Source organism: Orbilia oligospora (genome assembly GCF_000225545.1).
Source record: "Orbilia oligospora ATCC 24927 unplaced genomic scaffold scaffold00007, whole genome shotgun sequence".
Lineage (NCBI taxonomy): Eukaryota > Fungi > Ascomycota > Orbiliomycetes > Orbiliales > Orbiliaceae > Orbilia > Orbilia oligospora.
This window is the reverse complement of record NW_011645564.1, coordinates 1,610,940-1,631,730: the sequence shown is the minus strand read 5'-3', so window position 1 is coordinate 1,631,730 and position 20,791 is coordinate 1,610,940. Positions and strand designations below refer to the sequence as shown.

Sequence of the window (20,791 nt, the reverse complement as noted above, 5' to 3'; positions counted from 1 at the left end):
TTCATACGCATACATTGTTATACCCCAAGACGTTTTTAGTAGTTTGTCCCTGGCCTGGCTTCTTACGCCTATAAACCATGACGTCGCTATCGAAAGTCAAGCATGTCGTTCTAGTGTGTACCACCGATCCACATCGCTCGTCTCCATCTAACCGTTCGCAATCCTAACCAAATTACCTATGTAACTACAATTAGATCCTGTCCGGCAAAGGCGGAGTCGGCAAGTCGTCTGTAACAACCCAGCTGGCCCTCTCCCTCGCTACTCTCGGTCACAATGTCGGAGTTCTAGATATCGATCTCACAGGACCAAACATTCCTCGGATGTTCGGTATCGAGTCATCTACCGTTTTATCCGCACCAGGAGGATGGATTCCAGTAACTGTAGATGGCGGGGAGACATTGGAGAAGAGTGGTGGGAGTATAAGGTGTATGAGCTTGGGTTTCTTGTTAAGGGATCGAGGAGACTCGGTCGTTTGGAGGGGGCCGAAGAAGACGGCTATGGTCAGGCAGTTTTTGACAGATGTTTTGTGGGGAGAGATGGATTATTTGCTAGTTGATACACCGCCAGGTAGGATATTACTTCACTGATTGATATCGAGCTTATGGGAAACTAATTGACGTACAGGGACTTCGGACGAGCATATATCATTAGCAGAACAGCTTCGGACTCTAACGATCGTAGACGGAGCAGTTATTGTCACAACTCCGCAGGCGGTTGCAACAGCAGATGTTAGGAAGGAGGTCAACTTCTGTAAGAAAGTCGGTATTGATATTCTAGGTGTAGTCGAGAATATGAGCGGCTTTGTCTGTCCGCATTGTGCAGTGAGTATTCGATCACATTTCGTAGAAGCTTTTACATTCTTTATCACTAACAGGAGGCACCTAGGAATGCACGAACGTATTTTCGTCTGGTGGAGGAAAGGTGTTAGCACAGCAGTTCGAAATCGATTTCTTCGGGGCCGTACCAATCGATCCTACGTTCGTCATGATGATCGAGGGGGAAATCAAAGACGAGGAGGGCAAGAAGGAGTCGCTGCTCGACAAGTATCAGAAGAATGCGCTGTCCCCAATATTCAAAGATATAGCTAGCAAGGTAGTGGCAAAGACCATTCCGACGCCAGGGGATGGGTGAAAAATGAAAAGATTCTGTTCCCATATTTGGTTTGGGCCTCCGTAGTAGAGTAGTAGGTCTAGAACATAATTCAATTATGTGAAGTCCAAAAAGTATGTATGCATTTGCTAGACTACAATCTATATATACAGCCAAATCTAAGCTAAGCTATAAGTCGAATCGCAAATCAATTGTGTTAACAAGAACTGAATAAAAAGTGGTATCTCCAAAGGGTTTTCTGAGAAATGAAGTCGAAGTCGAAGGTCAAAGCAATAATAAAAGTGACTGCTATCATGTTGTCATCTGTAGAAATTGGAAATAAAAACGGTAGTAAAAAAATCTTGCTGAAAGGCTTCATAATGGGGTTTTCATATGATGATACCGCCTGCCCAATTAGCTTTTGAAGTTCTGAGGGAAAAGGTACTGGAAAAAACAAAAAAACTGAAGTCAGGTCGCAAAGGAACAATCGGCAGAAAAGAGTCGTCGCAAAAACACTAGTGTAGATCGTCGTCATAATATAGTACACATCTTCGTTATATCCCGGGTATTAATGTTGCTTTTTAGTCTTGGTGTGGTCTGTGGTAACAGCGTGTCTGGCGTTCTCCAAATCATAGTAGGAGCCCTGTATGGCAGGTGGTGGTCCGAGTCCCTTTTCAATTTGTGTCAAAACCGCTGTGGCGGTCCTTTTAAGATTTCCCAATGGAGCGGAGATCATGCCCCATGTCGCTTGTTGTGTGTCGGCTAGCGACTGGATCAACTCCGCCGGACTCTTCTCGGGGAATGGCTCGCTGTTGATGAATTTGTGATGAGGAGAAGATGAACGAGAGCGAGAGCTGAGAAGACTGTTAGTCTTACTTTCTTGAAAACGGTAAGCAAAATCAAGCAGTGCAATATAACATTAGATGCTTACCTGGTGCTGGTGCGTGGGGAGCTAAATGCACCGGGGGACATGATGTCGCTGCCCATTTCAGAGACGATGGTGCTGGAAGACCATCGGACAGACTCTGGCTTAACATGGCCCTTCTTGTAGGTTGTCGGCAGAGCAGGATGCTTGAAAAAGTCGATCTCCTCGACTTCCTTGCTCTTGGAACTCAAAGGGCCATCAGGGTCCATCTCCGACCAGAAATCATCTCCAATATCGACTAGCTTCGTCGCCTTCGGTCCTGACTTATATTTCTTTGAAGCCTTGGACTTGGCTGCAAGTGCCGAGCCGGAAACTGGAGTGATTTTGAGATTGACCTTGCTATTTTTTTTCTTTAGAGGAGTTGTACTTGGAGTAACAGATTCTTTCGGTTTCTGAGCTCCAGCGCCGCCGGGCATCTCCTCGCCCACAGTAGCCTGTCGGAGGTCTTCAATAAATGTCCACAAGCCCTCCTTGAAATCCTCTGCCATCTGCTTGCCAGTTGCGATGAGTGCTTCTTGGTGACCAACTCTCTTCCCCGTTCTCGGCTCATAGATCGACTTCTCATAACCACCCTCGTAAAGCATAGAACTCGACGATGTCTCCTTGACCGTGTTTGCCCTCCTTGGGAGTGTAGGCTTCAACGGCTCGTCGACATCTGCAGGTTGTGGGAAAGAATGTGCCTGCTGTCCATTAGGTGCCAACAATGACAGCGTTCTTTGATGTTTAGTATTATCATTGAACGTCGTCGTCCGTTTGCTAGACCTCGCCGCTCCGATAGACTTTCTACGAGCGTGCTTTTTAGTCTCATCCGCAAGTTCTAGATTTCTAATCTGCTCAACCGTAGCAGATTCGGATCTCTTGCGAGTGGCTTCGTGGAGCGCCCATTTCCGCTTAAGTTTTTCAAGCTCAACATCTGCCTTTAGCAATTCTTCCTTGAGTTCTAGGACCCTACGTTCTTGGCCTGCGAGAACGGTCAAGAAGCCGATAGGATCACTAGCCGGCTCAACTTGATCAGAAACTACCTGAGCAGTCGTTACAGATTCGGAAGCAGCCGAGGTGTGTTGAATTGGGCTTCGGAGGTGGCTATAGTGTGTTGAAGGGTAGTATGATGGCGTGACATTGACGGGAAAACTCATAGAAGACCTTTTTGCGTGACGAGGGGACATGATAGGACTGCTAGAACCAGAAACCGAAGGGTGGAAATCGACGGATTTGCGGTACTGGTTGGTTTTCACCCTCAGTGCAATCCTTTCGGGTGTCAATACGGGGAGAGCTGGAGTATTCGAGATTTGTTCTGGTTGATTGTCGTCCAAAAGTGAGTTCGGCTCGTGGCTCTGAGGCGTGGTAAGAGGCGTATCTTCCAGAGATACGAGATCGGTAGTGGTCGACATGGCTGCCAGCTATATAACTGTAGTAATAGTATACAAGATGCTCAAAAAAGGCCTTTCCTTAAATTTTTTTATTTTTTTTTGGCAAGAATCAATCACGGCAAACTAGCGCATAGAGAGTGGCAATAGAACGAGTGTTATATGTAAAGGGAGAGCGTGATAGTGACGAAGCAGACTTGCGTAAGTGAGAACAAAAAGGAAATTCGTGATGGGCGTTCAGGACTAGAAGAGATCTAAGACTACTGCAGCCAATTCGATGATGCTGGCAAGCAGTTGGCGAGATGTTTCTTTATTAAGGAAAGGGGAGTAAGAGAAGAGAAGAGAGCGAGCGAGCGAAGAAAAGGAGGCCTTTTGCCATCCATGCATGCATGCAAACTGTATGTACCGCCGTCAGCCCATATTTTGCTTTGCATCGAAGCTGGGCCTGGCTATGGGCTATGGCTCTGGGCCTGCTCCAAGTTAGCACAATAAAGGGATGGCTGCCACCGATTTTACCAGGCGAGCCTGACCCCCGGCTCCAAGTAACCAACCAATATAACCTTCGTATATGGTCGGGACGTCAAACCCACCAGCTTCGACGGGGCGAGACGAGAGAGATTGGCAGGAGGACCATACGATAACAAGGGTGTTCGCCTGTCGCACAGCCCTTTCCGCCTGTCTCGTTCATGAGGTCGTGGTTGTGACATGGCCCCAACAGTTCCAATGGAAACGATCCCCCCACAATGTGACATGAAGTGCTGCTCATTGCAGGTTTCCTGACGATGCATAATATTTTTTTCCCTTTTCTCCCCTTAGGCCTTCGACTTCGACATCGTCCGGAAATTGCGATCTATCGACGCGCTTTTCGTCGGTGGACGCTGAGAACGGCACTCCGTAATTACAAGGCTGCAGTATACTCCCACGCCACGACACATTTTAGCTGGAGCTTCTTTTTTGGAACCATAACCAGCGGACGAAGAAGAAAATTCTTTTCGTTTCGTGCATAGGAGAAGCCATGCTGAGTTTGGCATCGATCTCGCTGGCGTAGATGAAACGTCAACGGGCCAATCAGAAACGAGATTGAGGGACGAGGTGCCTGGAAGCTTACGCATGCGGTATTCTCTGACGAGGAAACCGACTAAGTGCAGCAGAGCAAGCAACTTTTCGAGCTCTCGCCCACCTGCATTCTTTTCCGGGGGAAGGAAGTTGCCCAAAAACCACGGCCTCAGGGCAGCTGCTCTGTTAGATCAATCAGAGTCCGTTGTACAGGCACATAATTCACATTAAAAGGTATTCGTTGGTTTGGTTAGCGCAGGGGTAAATATCAGACATGCAACCTATATTTGACTACGACGTGTAATTGTTAGTAACATTAAACCCATTTCCTCGAAATAAAAGAGGTATTCAGTTGGAGAGGTGTTTATACCAAGGTCTTGTTATGTATTCCATGACAAAAATGTTAGATAACGATCACGATATAGATATTGATACATACGTTTGGTCAAGCTAGAGCTCATCACATACGGCGGGTACCGTGATAGCTGTCATTTGACAGAATTCCCACCCCTCGCTGGTGTATTCCCCTCATCTTCCCATGCAACCTGTGGCAATCCCCGTCGTCGATGCAATGTGAAGCTTGAAGCTAAGCTGGATCAATTCCGATGCATGCAGCGTAAATGTGTTGCGCTGTTTTTAGCTCCACCAAAAAATTCAACGTGGAAAAAACCCCACTAGTTCTTCTTTGGGGGAGATTGGTCTGAGTTAGTCTGGCTGGAGCTATTTTCTTTCCATCCCACTTTCACTTTTACCCCTCCAATCCACCAGACAGACTCTTCTCTTCTCTTCTCCACAAATCTTCAATTGAAACCAGTTTCTTCGTACTCACGAACCAAAACAATCATTCACAATGGCTGACGAGAGAACGTAAGTTTTATTAACCTTTGTTTTCTTGGGAATTGAAAGATACTAACTGTTGGTGTCCGGTTCAGCTTCATTGCCATCAAGCCAGATGGTGTCCAGGTTAGCAATAACCCCGCTATTCGAAAGAAATTCTGATTAATTGAGTGATGAACGCGATTCTAACTATTACATAACAATAGCGTGGCTTGATCGGTCCTATCATCACCCGCTTCGAGCAGCGTGGGTATGTTTAACACCTTCTTCGAATTACTATCGACTGAGATAGTACTAACAATGGTTTAGATTCAAGCTTGTTGCCATCAAGCTCGTTACTCCCGGAAAGGAGCACCTCGAGAAGCACTGTACGTTTCTTCTATGCTGTATAATCAAGTCAATTATCTCTAATCGTGTCAATGGATTGTAGATGCCGACTTGGCCGGAAAGCCATTCTTCCCTGGGTACGTTTCTTCCCTATTCCTAACTGACAATTGCATTGATTGCTAACCTTTCTGTTGAATAGTTTGATTGACTGTAAGAATACAATGCTATCTTTAACTCTCTTTCTTGAGAATTATAACTAAGTGTTTATGATAGACATGAACTCTGGCCCAATCTGCGCCATGATCTGGGAGGGCCGTGAGGTCGTCAAGACCGGTCGTAGTAAGTTCCTCGTTGACTTCTCCTCCATTGCTTTAGCTAGTTACTAAAACCTAATTTTTCTAGTCCTCCTCGGTGCCACCAACCCACTTGCCTCTGCTCCAGGTACCATCCGTGGTGACTACGCCATCGTACGTTTCCCCTTCCCCATCACCTAAGCTCGATAGGGGCACATAACTAACATTGATTATCCAGGATGTCGGCCGCAACGTCTGCCACGGCTCTGACGCCGTTGAGAGCGCCCAGAAGGAAATCGCTCTGTGGTTTCAGGAATCTGAGATCGTCTCCTACAAGGTCTCTCAATTCGACTGGATCTACGAGAAGGCATAGATTACCTATGCCTTGGGTTCCACGACGGGATGAATTGTAAACTGTGACCTCCTCTTCTTCTTCTTGTTCTATTTTTTTTTTTAGAGCTCTTATATAAATAAGGGAGATGGAATTGGATGCAATTTATGCCTGGAATGTGTGGTCTAAAGACATTTAGATAGAAATTAATCAAAAAAAGCCTTTCTCATGAAGAATCTACTACCCCATGAACTCGATTGATCGTATCCGTGATTTGATTCAACCCACCAAAAGACCATAAAATTTACTTCTAGAAATCAACTAAGTGTGTAGAACTAGAGAAAATTAAAAAAGGAAGCTACTTGAGTCAGAACTTTCTAAATTTCCAAAAGCTAGAGCCTCATCTCTTAAAATCCACTAGCTACCTCGATCTCGATCTCCAAGCTTAAACATAAAATTCATACAACGTGCGACCACCACATCAACACCGATACACCCCCACCATCCCGCTCCGTCGCAAGCCCAAAAAAGTTCCCCATGAACACCTTCCGCGTCCTCAAAACCGCCGTAACAGATGTAGCGGCCACGACGACCCAACCAGGTGCGACCACGGCGGCGCGCACCGGCGTCCTCAACCTCTCAAAGGGCTTCACCGTCCAAACCCCGAACTTCCTCGCACCGACTTCTCGCGGTGTAGTACCACACATATCGCCCGATAATTTCGAAAGGAATACAGGCGTCGAAGGTGTCTTTGTAGCACTCGAGGATTGTAAGTTTTTTTGTTTTAAAAATCCAATTACCTAGTACTTAAATACTAAATAGATATAATCACCATCATCTATTTGAATTCTCTTCTTGTATCTACTTACCTATATTAAAATTTTTATAAATATTGTACTAACTAATACCATTTCTAACCCTCAGTCATAGAGAAAGCCCCTCAACGCATCCCACCGCTTTATACCTACCCCTCCACCCTCCGCTCCTTCATCTCCCTCCCTTCATCGGCCTTTCTTCTCCTCTCCGCACGTCGCTCTCCAAATATCACATGTCCTAAAGCGAATTCAGATGCAAACCTTTCGATCTTAACATCAGTCGGCTTTCGAGACCTCCCAATCAAGGACTATGTATCCGCCGTCATCAGATTAGAGCCGGACATCGTCCTCGGAATAGCAGATATTGCAAATACTGTTTCTCCGGGGAAGAATAGAGTACAAAAGATGGTGAATAGGACGGTGAAATGGTTGGATGAGCTTTTGGGTAGTGTTTATGCTGGTGGTAGTAGTAGTGGTGGTGGTGATAATAATTCTACGGATGAGAAAGATACTGTGAAGAAATTACCTGCAGTTTTTGCACCTATATTACCGTTAGAGAAGGAACGACAGAGGTTTTATTTAAGCCATTTGGTTGAGAATGTAGAAAAGCTTTCGGGACTGGTGTTTACGACTAATGAATCGGTGGATGTGGTACCAGAGGAACTGGCCGGGTTACCGAAGTTACAGTCAGATGTTGTGGGCGGACCGCATCAAGTGCTTGAGATGGTTGAAAGAGGGGTAGATTTATTCAATGTGGGATTCGTGGGGACCATGACGGATGCTGGGATTGCTTTACATTTCAGTTTCTCGGCTGATGAAGTTATGGATAATGGTGGGAAGGATAAATTGGATTTGGCGACTGATATGTGGGATGTGAAGTTTGCGACTGATTTATCGCCTTTGGAGGAAGGTTGTGATTGTTATACGTGTAAGACACATCATAAGGCGTATATCAGACATTGCTTGGAGGCGAAGGAGATGACGGCGTGGGTTTTGTTGCAGATTCATAATTTGAAGGTTGTGGAGAGGTTCTTTGGGGGTGTTAGGAGGAGTATTGAGGAGGGTTGGTGGGAGAAGGGGAGGAGTGGGTTTGAAGTGAAATATACGAGGGAGATGCCGGTGGGGACGGGTTTGGGGCCTAGGTATGGTGGTGCTATCCTTTCCTTTTGATTGAGGTTTCATTTTATATGGTGATGGTGATGGCTAACGTTCGAGTTTTATGGGTTAGGTTGAGAGGGTATCAGTACAAGTCTGTTGGCGGTGAGGGTAAGCTGAATGAACCAGCATATAGGTCGTTAGATTCGGGTGACGAAGATGGTTTGTAGATCTTAGATTTGGGTTTAAACCTCATAGATCTATAGAATACTATACCATTACAAAATATAGTGATTAAAGCCGACCCAGACCAGCCATGACCAAAGTCGTTGAGGAACGAGCGTATAATTTCGCCTGCTTACAATACTTATCCTTCACGTGCATGTCATATTTGTTCAAAGTTTACCAGCAACCTCTCGTAACACCGGTGCCACCTGCTTCCTACTCAAATCTAGGGAAGCCTGCGTCCAAGCCTTCATGCCCTCGATGGCAATGCTTGCCGTCACTCCATCTTCCTCGTTTGGCCACCGCTCTAGTCTGAATTTCTCGTTCACACTGTCCTCGAAGCTCTGTGCAAATCCTTTGGTCCGGTCGTTTGCACCCCATATTAACAAATCCCGTCTGAAACCTTTGCTATTGTCTGTCGTCATGACAATCGCAATATCAAGTCCTCTATCCTTTGCGTATTTTTCTAGTTCTGCCGAAAAGTTCTCAATTCCACCTGCTTTCTCTACAACCCATGATAGTGATCTAGTAATTGCGCTAATTCCGAGAACGACGCCGTTTTTCTCCTTCCACTGTTTGTAATCCTTTCTGAGAAGGCCGTCGATGCTTAATCCTGTGATATTGCCCTTGGCAGCTTGTAATCCGTCATAAAATGCATTCCTGTCGAATTCTTTACCCGCACGTTCGAGTAATTCGGTAACTTGAACGATATCTATCGGTGTAACCTTTGATTCGGCTTTTAAATTTGCAGTATCCATTAAAATGGGAGCCAAAGCCAGTCGTGCGATTTCGGAATGTATTGACTCCGGGAGGTTATTCCAATGTGCTGCATAATGTGTTCGGAAATGGTTGGTTATTAGAGAGGCACACGATCCAGTTGGATTAATTATACGTGGTGCAGCTTTTTTATACATATTTTCGTCGACATGGTGGTCGATGATTGAATCTATGCTGTTCGAAAAATGTGGTGCCAGAGGCGGTTGTAGGACGTTATGGTCTACCAATGTAATCGAAGTGTGCGAATTGTGAAGACTTGAGGGAAGGTCGGAAAGGGTGGGCATGTCGTTTAAAGTGAATGAGAGGTGGGAGGTTAGGTAGGCATGTTCGGGACGGAGGGTTACCTCGTTACGAGGGATTGAGAGAAGTGGGATTGAGGGAACTGAGATACGATCGAAGAAGGCGGTTACGTCTTTGTCTGGTTGACCGATTGGTTGGGTTTTGGGGGTATCAGGGGCCTTGATTATGGTGTCTAGGAAAGCATAGAGGATGGATGAAGCGAAGGAGTCGAGGTCTGATATGGATATGTGTACGGTGTTAGTGAGTATAAATGTTCTTAATAATTGTATTGTACTGAGTATTGAGGCGAACCTGCGGATTCATTGCCCACGACTAGATGGACAGGATTGTTTGAAGTGGCTGATGCATTGAATCTCTGGCTGGCTCCGACAAGGAACTGCTGGAGGGAAGTGAAAGTAGCCATTTTGCGAATCGACATGGCGATACACGCGGGATTGTGTCGAGGCGGGGAGAGGCGTCGAGGTTGACGTCAAAAGTTATATCGACAGCGCGTTGCGTTGTCGTTGGTAGCTTACATAATCACGAACCAGTAGCCAAACTACCTTATGCATCTGAAGCTTAGTCTTGGCGTGGTTGGGTGTGAAGGCTGCAGGGCCATGCAAACAGGACATTGGACTGAGAAAGTCGCTTTTTTTCTTCTCTTTCTTTCCGCGGTCTAGTTACTACCCAAGGAAGCATACGATGCACATTAATATAAAGAGGAGCATGTGCAGATACATTTTAGTAGTAGATTCAGGATCCAGATCCGCGAAACGATCAGGATTCGACATGAAATCGAAACAGTCTTCTAAGCTGTCATGTCAGGGAAGAAAAGTAGTCGCTGAGGCTGATTATATTAACTTTCGAAAAAATACTTTTGTCTGTGCACTGTGTACAAACCATGGGAGAGTGCAGAGTACATGCTCCGTACCTCCCAAAGAAAGAACCGGGGTTCGAATGGGATGATATGCAGCATGCAATGTTCGTCAGTTTGTGCTGGGAATGCAGCCAGGCACATGATGGACGGGGATGAGAGTAATGCGATCTCATAAAAAAATAATGGTATTATATTCTGAGGGCTGCAATTGCGAATTTTTACCGTTTCTCCCTTGGCTTTTGATGCATTTCCTAGAACTTGGAACTAAGTTAGGAGAAGCACAAATTAAGTTTTCACGATCTTCTGAAATGTGTGCGGGTTGGTGTGTACTATGTGGTCGGAACGGGTTTATATTCAGCTGTGGAGAAAAATTTGCCGCCGGCGCCACAATGCATATGTGGTCGCTGGACTAGGGCTCCCACCCGAGAACATCCATCCACCCATCCATCTCAATCCGAATCGAATCGAGATCTTGTTTAAATCATATTATCCAACTTTTGCCTGCCTAGCTGTTGATAGTATACTGTATGTATATGACTCGAGTAGGGCTTTTCTTTGTCGGGAATGAAGTATGGATAAACTTCAGAGTTTTTTTTATTTTTATTTTTTATTTTGCTAAAAAAAAAGCCCTCTCAAATGTAGTCCGGCCGACTGCATTCGATATAAAAAAATGCCTCGGGTCACCCCGCAATAGATATCGCCGCCGCTGTCGTACACGCGAGCGTACCAGACCGGAAAGTACGATTATGATCTGATATGGTGGCAGGGAAGGGAAGGTGTGTGGTTGTAGTTAGTTCTGTTCGAGTTCCCCACTACCGAGTGAGGATATGCAGCTAGTTTTAGATACCGTTCAAGGGTTGGAGGTCCAGGTTGGCTAAGTTTTTTTTTTTTATCCTTCTCATCGATGCAACTGATGCCAGTCCATTTTCGGGTGCAAATTCGCGGGTCCGGCTTCTTGTGGGAAACGTGAGACCGTAATGTGATTTTTCTTTTAAAATTTCTTCTTCTGCAGCATTTTATAGTGCACATTGATGGTAGCGGAGGGGGAGAAGTGTTTTCTGGTATGGTTAAAGCCGGTCTTCTGGAACATGCATGCATGCATACTGGTTAAGGTACCAATAAATTAGACGGTTGAAAACAGGAAAAGAAGACATACCAATGCAGTTAACTGGTCGATTGACCGATTGATTGATTGACCGATTGATTGATTAGCAGCTAGACCGATTGAATCGATTGAGTAAGTGGGAGGGCGAGTGGAAGTGGAAGCGTGGGAGTGTGGGAGTGTTCGGGTGTGTGCGTGCGTGCGTGTGTGTGTGGAGGTCTCTCCGTGCCATACATAGTAATATACCTAAGACCGTATACCTGACTTAATTCGGGACTATAACTGACAACTGACAATATGTAAGTACTTACTGTGGAGAGGAAGAAGAAGAAGGGGAGGAGGAATGGAAGGAGAATAATTCCTTTTATGTTCCTTTCCTCTGGTATACTTACCAACCAACCAACTTGACCAGAACAACCTTTCTCCTGAGCTTGATATCATCACCATCACCACCATCACCACCACCATCATCACCACCATCGAATTCACATCCCCCCCGACTGACTTTCGATCCGTATATTAAATCCTGGTTGGCTTCTCGAGAGATCCTCTGTTAATTAAAATAGTTGTTTAATCCGTGGTAAGTTTGGATCTTTTTTTGATATCCTAATTCGTTTCGTGATGTGCATGGAGTCGAGTTTTGCTGGGTGGGCCTTTTTATAATCATATCAGATCGCCCGGCCGGCTGATTTTGTGTCCTTTGGCCTGGCCATTTGCTCTCATTCAGACTATTCATTCATCCCTCCATCCGCCATCCCCATCCCAGCCAGCCAGCCAGCCAGCCAGCCAAACTTACCCTGCCCAGCCCGCCTGCCTTTCGCACTTCCTCTCTTCACCACCACAACCATTTACAACCATTTACAACCATTTACAACCACCACTACCACCACCACCACCACTAACTTGAACACCACCACAACCGGCCACAATCCATCAATCCCATCGGTCAATCAGCTAGCTCTCGCCATCACTACTATTACTACTATTACTACTACTACTAGCTCGCTATATGTACTTATATATATCTTTTGTTTTACATAGTCACTAGGTCCATCCGTCTCGATTCACTCTTCCCGTTTATCGCTGCTCTTCCATTCGTTCCCCTCGATCACTTTCCCAATCAATGTATCCGGCACCGAATCGCCAATTTTGAGCAAGGGAAAACGAGACAAAACCACTCGAGCATACGGCACCGCACCTACCCATCCCTACATAAAAGAACCTAGACAACCCTATCACCTCTGCCCAATTATCGGCGATTGGTCCAACAAAATCGAAAAATACAATCCATCATGGCGGGTGCCTCGAGTAACGGTCCTATTGCCGCTCAAGGCACCCCAAAATCCTCAACCAATGGCTCTTCCCGAAAATCTCCCTCGCAAGGACAATCGAGTAGTACTCCGACGACTCGAATGAAGGCTGGAGGAGGAGGAGGAGGGGGAGGAGGAGGAGGAGGCGGTAGCGGTAGCGGCGGCGGAATGGCGTCTACCATGATCCCCCCGAGTCAAGGGGTTCCGCTCAGTACTAGGAGAGCAGCGGGACTCGACATGAGCTCTGTCGAACATCGCCAAATTCCCTCTACCAAGGAACAACCCAAGAAAAATCGACCTCACGGAATAACCGAGGCTCCTACATATCGACCGACTGAGGAGGAATTTAAGGACCCGTTTAAGTACGTTCAGAGCATCTCTGAGGAGGGCCGGAAATATGGCATCGTCAAAATCATCCCTCCGGACACGTGGAATCCACCGTTTTGTATCGATACAGAGGTACGGTCGTCTCTGAAAAACCCCTATGAGCTTCAAAGATTATATCTAATCTGACATCTTTCACAGCGATTTCATTTCAAGACTCGACGACAGGAACTCAACAGTGTTGAAGGAGGTACGGAAAGCTCTTATCATCGCCCTGTTTCCTTCCTTCATTCCGAAATACTAACTACTACGCCACCAACAGGGACTCGAGCCAATCTTAACTATCTCGATCAACTCAATAAGTTTCACTCACAACACGGAATGACCCTCAATCGCTATCCCAGTGTGGATAAGCGACCTTTAGATCTCTATAGGTTAAAAAAGGCTGTCGACATTCGGGGAGGATTCGACAAAGTTTGTAAAGGCAAAAAATGGGCCGAAATTGGGCGCGACCTAGGGTATAGCGGGAAGATAATGTCTTCGCTCTCGACATCACTCAAGAACTCATACCAAAAATATCTTCATCCGTATGAGGAGTATGTTAAGACTGCTAAGCCCGGCGTGCAGCAACAATTGGAAGCTGAGTATGGTGGGCCACTGACCCCTTCTCCTGCCGGTAGTCCCGCAGGAAAAATGGCGAAGAACTTTATGAAGTCACCAGGCGGCATCCAAGAGTCACCATTGGCACGTACTGCCTTTGCCCTCAATTCTTCCGGGATGCGGGAGAAGCCGGTCGACTCGGATAATGACTCTCCGATGCCCGATGCGGGACCGGTTGATGCTAGCGAAACTAGCACCCCAGGCCCCGCTGGTGGCTTCACTCCCGTGAACATGGGTGGCTTTACTGCGGTCAACGGAAATGCCTTTACCGCTGTCAATTCGATAAAGAAAGAAAATGAACCGACACCAGCGCCAAATGAGACCCCGCGACCCTCTAGCAGAGGATCGAAACGTCACCATAGCGAGAATAGCGATAGTCCTTCCAAAGACCCTGGTGCCGATGGAGAGAAAGAGTCTGGAGAACGCCGCAGCAAGAGATTAAAGAAGGCGCCTACAGTCGCTGGTTCGAATATGATTTTTCACAGGCCGGCAACCCCAAGACCTGATCGCCCGAATAAGACAAAGCCTGGTGAAGTAAGTTTAATAGTCATTTTTTTAAAAAAATTTAAAAATTTTTATATGAGGTCTTTGACTAATAAAGTTGCGACAGAAATGTGAGAAGTGTGGACGAGGTGATGATGCAACTTCGCTTCTGCTCTGCGATGGCTGTGACCATGGGTATCATACCTACTGCTTGGACCCCCCGGTCAAGACGATACCAGAGAGGGACTGGTATTGCAATCGTTGCCTTGTCGGGACTGGAGAGTTTGGATTTGAAGATGGCCCTGTCTACTCTCTGAAACAATTCCAAGAGAAGGCAAATAATTTCAAAGAAAACTACTTTGGCTCCAAGATGACCTACGATCCGATTCTGGGTACAAAACGCCAAGTCACCGAAGATGATGTCGAGCAAGAATTCTGGCGTCTTGTCGAAAGCTTACACGAGACTGTCGAAGTCGAGTACGGAGCAGATATACACTCTACAACTCATGGTAGTGGTTTCCCGGCCATCGAAAAGGATCCGCTGAATAAATATTCCCACGACCCTTGGAATCTCAATATACTTCCTCTCCATAACGAATCTTTATTCCGACACATTAAATCGGATGTTTCCGGGATGACAGTACCATGGCTATACGTTGGCATGTGCTTCTCAACATTCTGTTGGCATAACGAGGATCATTACACATACTCTGCGAATTATCAACACTTTGGGGCTACAAAAACCTGGTATGGAATTCCATGCTCAGATGCTCTCAAATTCGAAAACGCGATGAAAGAGGCGGTTCCTGAGCTGTTTGAACAACAACCCGATCTTTTATTCCAGCTCGTGACTTTGCTTACTCCAACGGCATTAACCAAGGCGGGTGTCAAAGTCTACGCTATCGACCAACGCGCTGGGCAATTCGTCATCACATTTCCTCAAGCTTACCATGCCGGATTTAACCATGGGGTATATTCCACTATCTTTTTTTGTACCGAAACCTGCTAATCAAATTTGCTTTAGTTTAACTTCAACGAGGCTGTAAATTTTGCGCCACCTGACTGGGAACCCTATGGTCGAGCTGGTGTCGAGCGTTATCATGAATTCAGAAAGCAACCGGTTTTTTCTCATGAAGAACTTTTACTAACAGCTGCTGCCAGAGATAGTTCAATTAAGACAGCTCTTTGGTAAGCCTTTTTGCTTCTTCTTGTTATTTGTCAATTTTTGGAGTAAAAGGAAATTTCGGATCCAGTATCTAATACCTTTGGGTTTAGGTTGGCACCTGCCTTGGAAAAGATCCGAGACGCCGAACTCGAGCGCCGCAGTACTTTGCGTGAACTTGTTCCCGGCATTACCGAGCAATTAGTTGAAGGCGACCTTGCGGAAGAGCAGTATCAATGTATAGTCTGCAAGTCATACTGTTATCTATCCCAGGTCATCTGCGATTGCACGACAAATGTCGCATGCGTCGAACATCACCAAGATATTTGTGACTGCTCATCGGATAAACATATCCTTCGCCTGAAACACAACGACGAAGCACTAAAGGAGCTGGTGGACAAGGTCAGAGACAAAGCCAACATGCCGAAGGCATGGACGGCGAAGTTGCAAAAGTTCATGTTAGAATCCCCAAGACCTGCTTTGAAAACTTTGCGATCTCTTCTAGCTGAAGGGGAGAAGATTCCAGCGACCATTCCTGAGCTACCTGCCCTTAAGTCTTTCGTTGAAAGAGCAAATGAGTGGGTTGAGGAAGCTACCAATTACATTTCACGAAAGCAGCAGAATCGTAGAAAGAATGAGAAAGTCTGGAGAAAAGGCAATGCTAAGGCTGCAGAGCTAGAAGAGCGCGATAAAGAGCTCAGAAAGGTTGATAACATTGTGCGACTACTACAGGAGGCCGACCAGCTATCCTTCGAGGCTCCTGAGATCGAACAGCTTCGCGAACGAGCTGAAGCAATCAGCGACTTCCAAGCAAAAGCACGGTATGCACTTGCGGACGCGCAGCCGAACAGTGGCATGACCGTCGAACAGTATGAAGAGCTAGCGGAGGCTGGGAGGTCTTTTAATGTGGATTTAGTGGAAACCGAACAACTTGACAAACTCATCCAGCAGTGTCGTTGGATCAAAGAAATTAGAGATATGAAGTATACGGGAAAGGTGGTGACACTCAAGGAGTGCCAAGCTTTGATTGATCAAGGGTATGAGCTTGGAATGAAGAACGGAGATGGAGAGCTTCTTGGCTGGCTAGAAGCTGAGCGTAATGCCGGTCAATTATGGTCCAGCAAAGCAAGAGATGTCATGTCTCAGGAACCAATCCATTACGCCCAGCTTGACTCTCTATCTAGAATGGCTCAGCTACATCCTTACGAGCAGGAGATTCTCGATCAAGTTGACCAGATTCTGAATAAGCAACGCGAGGCTCAGCGTCAAGTTCAGAACTTGGTTGAGAAGGCAAAATCAGTACGGTTCCACCAACGCCCCCATTACAAAGATGCGCGGGACGTTATGGACTCACTCACCGCTGGTCAAGTCAAACCTGCCGGAACAATCGACCTTGAAAAGGAACTGAAACGACACGAGGACTGGATGAGACGTGGAAAGAAGCTGTTCGGCAAAGCAAATGCCCCTCTTCATATTCTGCTCAGCCACATGCTATATGTTGAAGGGCGGAATAACGCCTGCTTCGCACTCGAGGACCGTCCTCGTACCCCCGTTGAACCCTCGTCTCGGGAGCAAAGTCCTGATCCAAACTCTACGGCTCCATCTTTTGGCGTGGAATCTTCAAAGGCGGGACGTTTACGCGAAATATTCTGCATCTGTCGTCAGCCTGAGGCCGGTATGATGATTGAGTGTGAGATTTGTCATGAATGGTACCACGGGAAGTGCTTGAAGATCGCGCGGGGGAAAGTTAAAGAGGAGGACAAGTATACGTGTCCAATCTGCGACCATCGGGTTAAGATCCCGAGGGACGCTGCTCGGCCAAAGCTTGAAGACCTCCAGGCGTGGGAGTCGGAAATAATGGAGTTACCTTTTCAACCGGAGGAACAGGCCTGTCTTACGCGGATAATTTCCGTTTCTCAAAAATTCAGAGACCACCTTCATCCATTTTGCCAAAATGCTTTTGGATTAACAAGTGCGGAGGTTCCGACAATGAGGTTTTATCTACGCAAGATCGAAGGCGCAGAGGTTCTGTTAGCACAAGAGCATAATTTCCTACGTGCTGAACTGCATCGGTGGATGCCGATTGCACCTGATCCGCCACCAATCTTGTCAGCTTCACTTTCTACTCGCAAGCCGAGGCCTACAAAACAGCAGAAGCTTATGATGTCTCTCGGAATAGAAAACCCAGAAGAGCTTCCTGTTCAATTACGTACTAAAGCTCACCAGTTCAAGAAAGCTAAAGATATTACCCAGAAGACCCCGACGAATATCAAACCCGCGCCTCGCCTTGGATCACCGGGATCCTCCACCTCTCCATCCACCATCCATCACCCTCAATTCGATTATAGCAGCAGCGGGTACGAAATAGAACAAGAATCACCTCCGTTCCGCCCCGGGCTTCACGACAGTATAGAGCCAGGGCATGGCATTCGAGGTCGCGCCCTGGATACCCTTCTTTTCAACTCTCCTCCTCCAGTCTCTTTTATCTCCGGGCGACTTCATCCAGATGTCGAACATGTCCCATCCACTGCAAATCAAATACAGGAAATGAGCACGATGTTCGAGTTTGACGCCGCATCAGCAAATCAAGAACCCAGTGATGTATTAATGAAGGATATCTCCGGTGCTATGGCACAATCTGAAGAGGCAGAACGTGTCGCCTTGGCACAACAGGCGGCAAATGAGGCGCTTACTTTACAGCAATTCTCGACACTCCATGACGATGACCGAGACAACGAACCCGGCCCCGGGCCTGCTCCGAGTAGTGTTGCTGGAGAGGCGAAACAATAGTCCTGTTGCAAGGTTCCGCCGGTCCGCCGTCGCAGTAGTATGAGAGTCAAGGCTTCATAGAAGGTGGCTCGCTTCATTGATGGGCGTCTTACGCTTTTCCTACCATTACCACAAACGCGAGACCCGGAAACAAAATTTATCTAGTTCTTTGTTTCCATACCCATTATTTCTTCTTCCGCTTTAATGTATCTACGACAGGTTTTCTTTCTTTTCTGTTCCTGGATTTTTGGTACGGCGTAGTTCTGCGGATTTGTGCCTTTAGTTGCTTTCTTTCTTCTTTCCCCCCAATCCCTCATTATCATCCTTTCCTTATACAATTCATTACGAGGCAAAACTTCATGATACCATCGACTAGGTTTTTCAGTTCCTTTCGTGTATTACCTAAAACTTTTCACATAAGAACAGGCCCTGGTTTCTCGGTTGCGTTTTAGTTCTGCATAACCTCTCAACTAATACCTTTTTCTTCTAAATCTCCACTTTGGTTCATTTTTTTTCTCTTTTCCTTTCTGTACTTGATACCAAAACATGCAGTTTTCTTTCTTTCTTCGCCTTCGTTTTCGTCTTATGCTTTTTTTCCCTGCTTTTAATATAACTATGTCCTCCTGATTATCTATTTATATATCTAAGGGTGGCTTCCTTTTGCAATATTCACACACCGAAATCATTTTTGGTTTTAACGAAAAGAAAAAAGTATTTTTTTCCAAGAGGTTATCTTTTATTTTTAATTATTTTTTAACTCAATCGAGGAACGAATTGGAGATGTTTATTATTATTATTATTGTTATTTATTGTTATTATTATTTGTTTAAGTAAGAGGCGTGGTGGTGGGTGTTTGATAGCTACTAACTAGTTATAGTATTTTCATGATCGATGGAAAACAGAGGTGATGAGATCATGATGGGACCGTATTATATATATTATTATATCTTTGAAGTTATCAGATGGCTAATTTTGTTAAGATAAGATTTATAATTATGGATCGAGACTCTGTGGATCCGAAGAGGTCCTAGGGATGATCCGTTCCTACCTTATAGTGCCTCACTTGTATTGTATCGCCGGACCAACACAATAAATGCAACAATGTCTCCCTTAAGGCCTTCCCGGCTTCTCACGGTATCGATATTCTAGATCTTAGTACTTGGGTAGAATCAATATTTATACCGTCGTAAACGGGAAAGTAGACGCCAAAAATAAATAAAATATATTATTGATAAATTATAATTGATCTGCGAATCCGATAGCCTCGACTCCAAGGTGCTTGCGAATCCCTCGCGCCGCAATATGACAATAAATACAAATGTAGCCTTTGCTATTTAGACAGCTAGCTAGTTTCTTCCCCGTTTTCATAAAAATGCATCTAGCTACTTCTTCAAAATATATATCTAGCTTGCTTTTATAAGCCTTCACTCCAGAGACTTTGCCGCAATAAATACCATATACGACTCCTTGGACTTGCAAAAACCGATACAACGGGGTATTTTATCCATCAGGCACCGCATACTGCAGGTAAGACCATTGAATTGATGATGATATTGGGGACAAGGTTTTTTTCGAGGCTAAAATACAAATTCGTAAAACAGACCTGAAAAAGCCTATAAGACCACCCTGATTCAATTCCAACCATGGCTCCAATTGTACCAGGCCCAAGTAGCGGAAAAGAACCAGCTGCAAAAAAAACCAGACAAGATACCGTTGCAGCGACAAAGAAGGTTTTGGAAGGAGTACGAGCCGATCCGGTCAAGCGAGAAAACGACCTCGAGGACACACTAGATCTCGTAGTAGCCCCGAAAAAGCCAATCACTACCGTTAGCTATAGCTTTGATTCTCTACCTTTTAGAGACTCCGCGGTGTTCACAACGGACCCCGAGTCAGAAGATGATGATTTGGTACTAGACGATGGTTTCTGGAAGCTAGGCCCAAAAAGCCCCGAGGCAGCTTCGAAGACACCATTCTCGAATATAATTACCCCCCCTAGCGCCCTCGAGTTTCAACTTGAAAACCTTAGTGTTCTTAAAAGGAATCAACAAGTCCTATGCAAAAATATGCAGACTCTCCTCGCGATGGGGAAGTGCATACCGCCAAAATATGATGAAGAAACGAGCTTAAGGCCGCTTAGGCCGGAAGATGAACAGTGGCGTGTAGCTTATGAAGCTGCTTTGGGTAAAACGGTTGACGCAGTTATGGCGACTCAACGAGCGGTTGATTTCGATGAGGAAATAATAGAGATTATGCGATCTGGGAATACGGGCGATTAAAGTTTCATGTGGATGAAGAGTCTTTTGATGGAAACTTCGTTACTTGATGGCCTGGTATAAACAATTTTAATATGGTTGATAGCTTTTATGGAAGATAACTGGTCTCGATCAGAACTGGTTGGATTTGTTCCTAGAGAGATCTAGTATTCTAGAACTCGAATGCAGCTTTCCCTGAGTTTTGTGGTATTGCATAACACTTTTTTTTTCGAAGTCTGGTTTGAGACAAGTATTGCATTAGTATATTAGAGAAAACAATGGCTTGAGGAGCTCAACTTCCAGCTTTTAAATAACCTTAATGCCTGGTGAGAATTTGTGAATCCGATTAAAACCAAAGTTTAGCTAGCTGAAAATATACCAAATATATATAAATGATGAGGCGGAGATGCTGTCCGAGGAGTATATGGCTTAGATA

General features: G+C 45.6%; 7 protein-coding genes across 7 annotated transcripts; 5 read left to right on the top strand and 2 right to left on the bottom strand.

Annotated features, from left to right (window-relative positions):
* Nucleotides 1-77: 77 nt before the first annotated feature.
* On the top strand, nt 78-1,131 carry AOL_s00007g455 (uncharacterized protein; the record flags this gene model as incomplete). The annotated part of the gene is made up of 4 exons (XM_011120356.1): nt 78-113; nt 195-567; nt 625-821; nt 886-1,131. The coding sequence occupies 4 exons, from the start codon at nt 78-80 to the stop codon at nt 1,129-1,131; spliced, it is 852 nt and encodes a 283-aa protein (XP_011118658.1).
* A 526-nt stretch (nt 1,132-1,657) lies between these two features.
* AOL_s00007g454 (uncharacterized protein) lies at nt 1,658-3,405 on the bottom strand (the record flags this gene model as incomplete). The annotated part of the gene is made up of 2 exons (XM_011120355.1): nt 1,658-1,943; nt 2,021-3,405. The coding sequence occupies 2 exons, from the start codon at nt 3,403-3,405 to the stop codon at nt 1,658-1,660; spliced, it is 1,671 nt and encodes a 556-aa protein (XP_011118657.1).
* A 1,882-nt stretch (nt 3,406-5,287) lies between these two features.
* AOL_s00007g453 (uncharacterized protein) lies at nt 5,288-6,267 on the top strand (the record flags this gene model as incomplete). Its single annotated transcript, XM_011120354.1, has 9 exons — nt 5,288-5,304; nt 5,370-5,400; nt 5,481-5,524; nt 5,584-5,642; nt 5,705-5,738; nt 5,801-5,811; nt 5,875-5,940; nt 6,004-6,068; nt 6,133-6,267. The coding sequence occupies 9 exons, from the start codon at nt 5,288-5,290 to the stop codon at nt 6,265-6,267; spliced, it is 462 nt and encodes a 153-aa protein (XP_011118656.1).
* Nucleotides 6,268-6,762: 495 nt separating this feature from the next.
* AOL_s00007g452 (uncharacterized protein) lies at nt 6,763-8,365 on the top strand (the record flags this gene model as incomplete). Its single annotated transcript, XM_011120353.1, has 3 exons — nt 6,763-6,994; nt 7,150-8,182; nt 8,269-8,365. The coding sequence occupies 3 exons, from the start codon at nt 6,763-6,765 to the stop codon at nt 8,363-8,365; spliced, it is 1,362 nt and encodes a 453-aa protein (XP_011118655.1).
* Nucleotides 8,366-8,530: 165 nt separating this feature from the next.
* AOL_s00007g451 (uncharacterized protein) lies at nt 8,531-9,855 on the bottom strand (the record flags this gene model as incomplete). Its single annotated transcript, XM_011120352.1, has 2 exons — nt 8,531-9,651; nt 9,729-9,855. The coding sequence occupies 2 exons, from the start codon at nt 9,853-9,855 to the stop codon at nt 8,531-8,533; spliced, it is 1,248 nt and encodes a 415-aa protein (XP_011118654.1).
* A 2,832-nt stretch (nt 9,856-12,687) lies between these two features.
* On the top strand, nt 12,688-18,124 carry AOL_s00007g450 (uncharacterized protein; the record flags this gene model as incomplete). Its single annotated transcript, XM_011120351.1, has 6 exons — nt 12,688-13,164; nt 13,231-13,279; nt 13,352-14,223; nt 14,300-15,142; nt 15,197-15,360; nt 15,448-18,124. The coding sequence occupies 6 exons, from the start codon at nt 12,688-12,690 to the stop codon at nt 18,122-18,124; spliced, it is 5,082 nt and encodes a 1,693-aa protein (XP_011118653.1).
* A 1,622-nt stretch (nt 18,125-19,746) lies between these two features.
* AOL_s00007g449 (uncharacterized protein) lies at nt 19,747-20,379 on the top strand (the record flags this gene model as incomplete). The annotated part of the gene is made up of 1 exon (XM_011120350.1): nt 19,747-20,379. One exon carries the CDS (start codon nt 19,747-19,749, stop codon nt 20,377-20,379), a length of 633 nt encoding a protein of 210 aa, XP_011118652.1.
* Between the last annotated feature and the right edge of the window lie 412 nt (nt 20,380-20,791).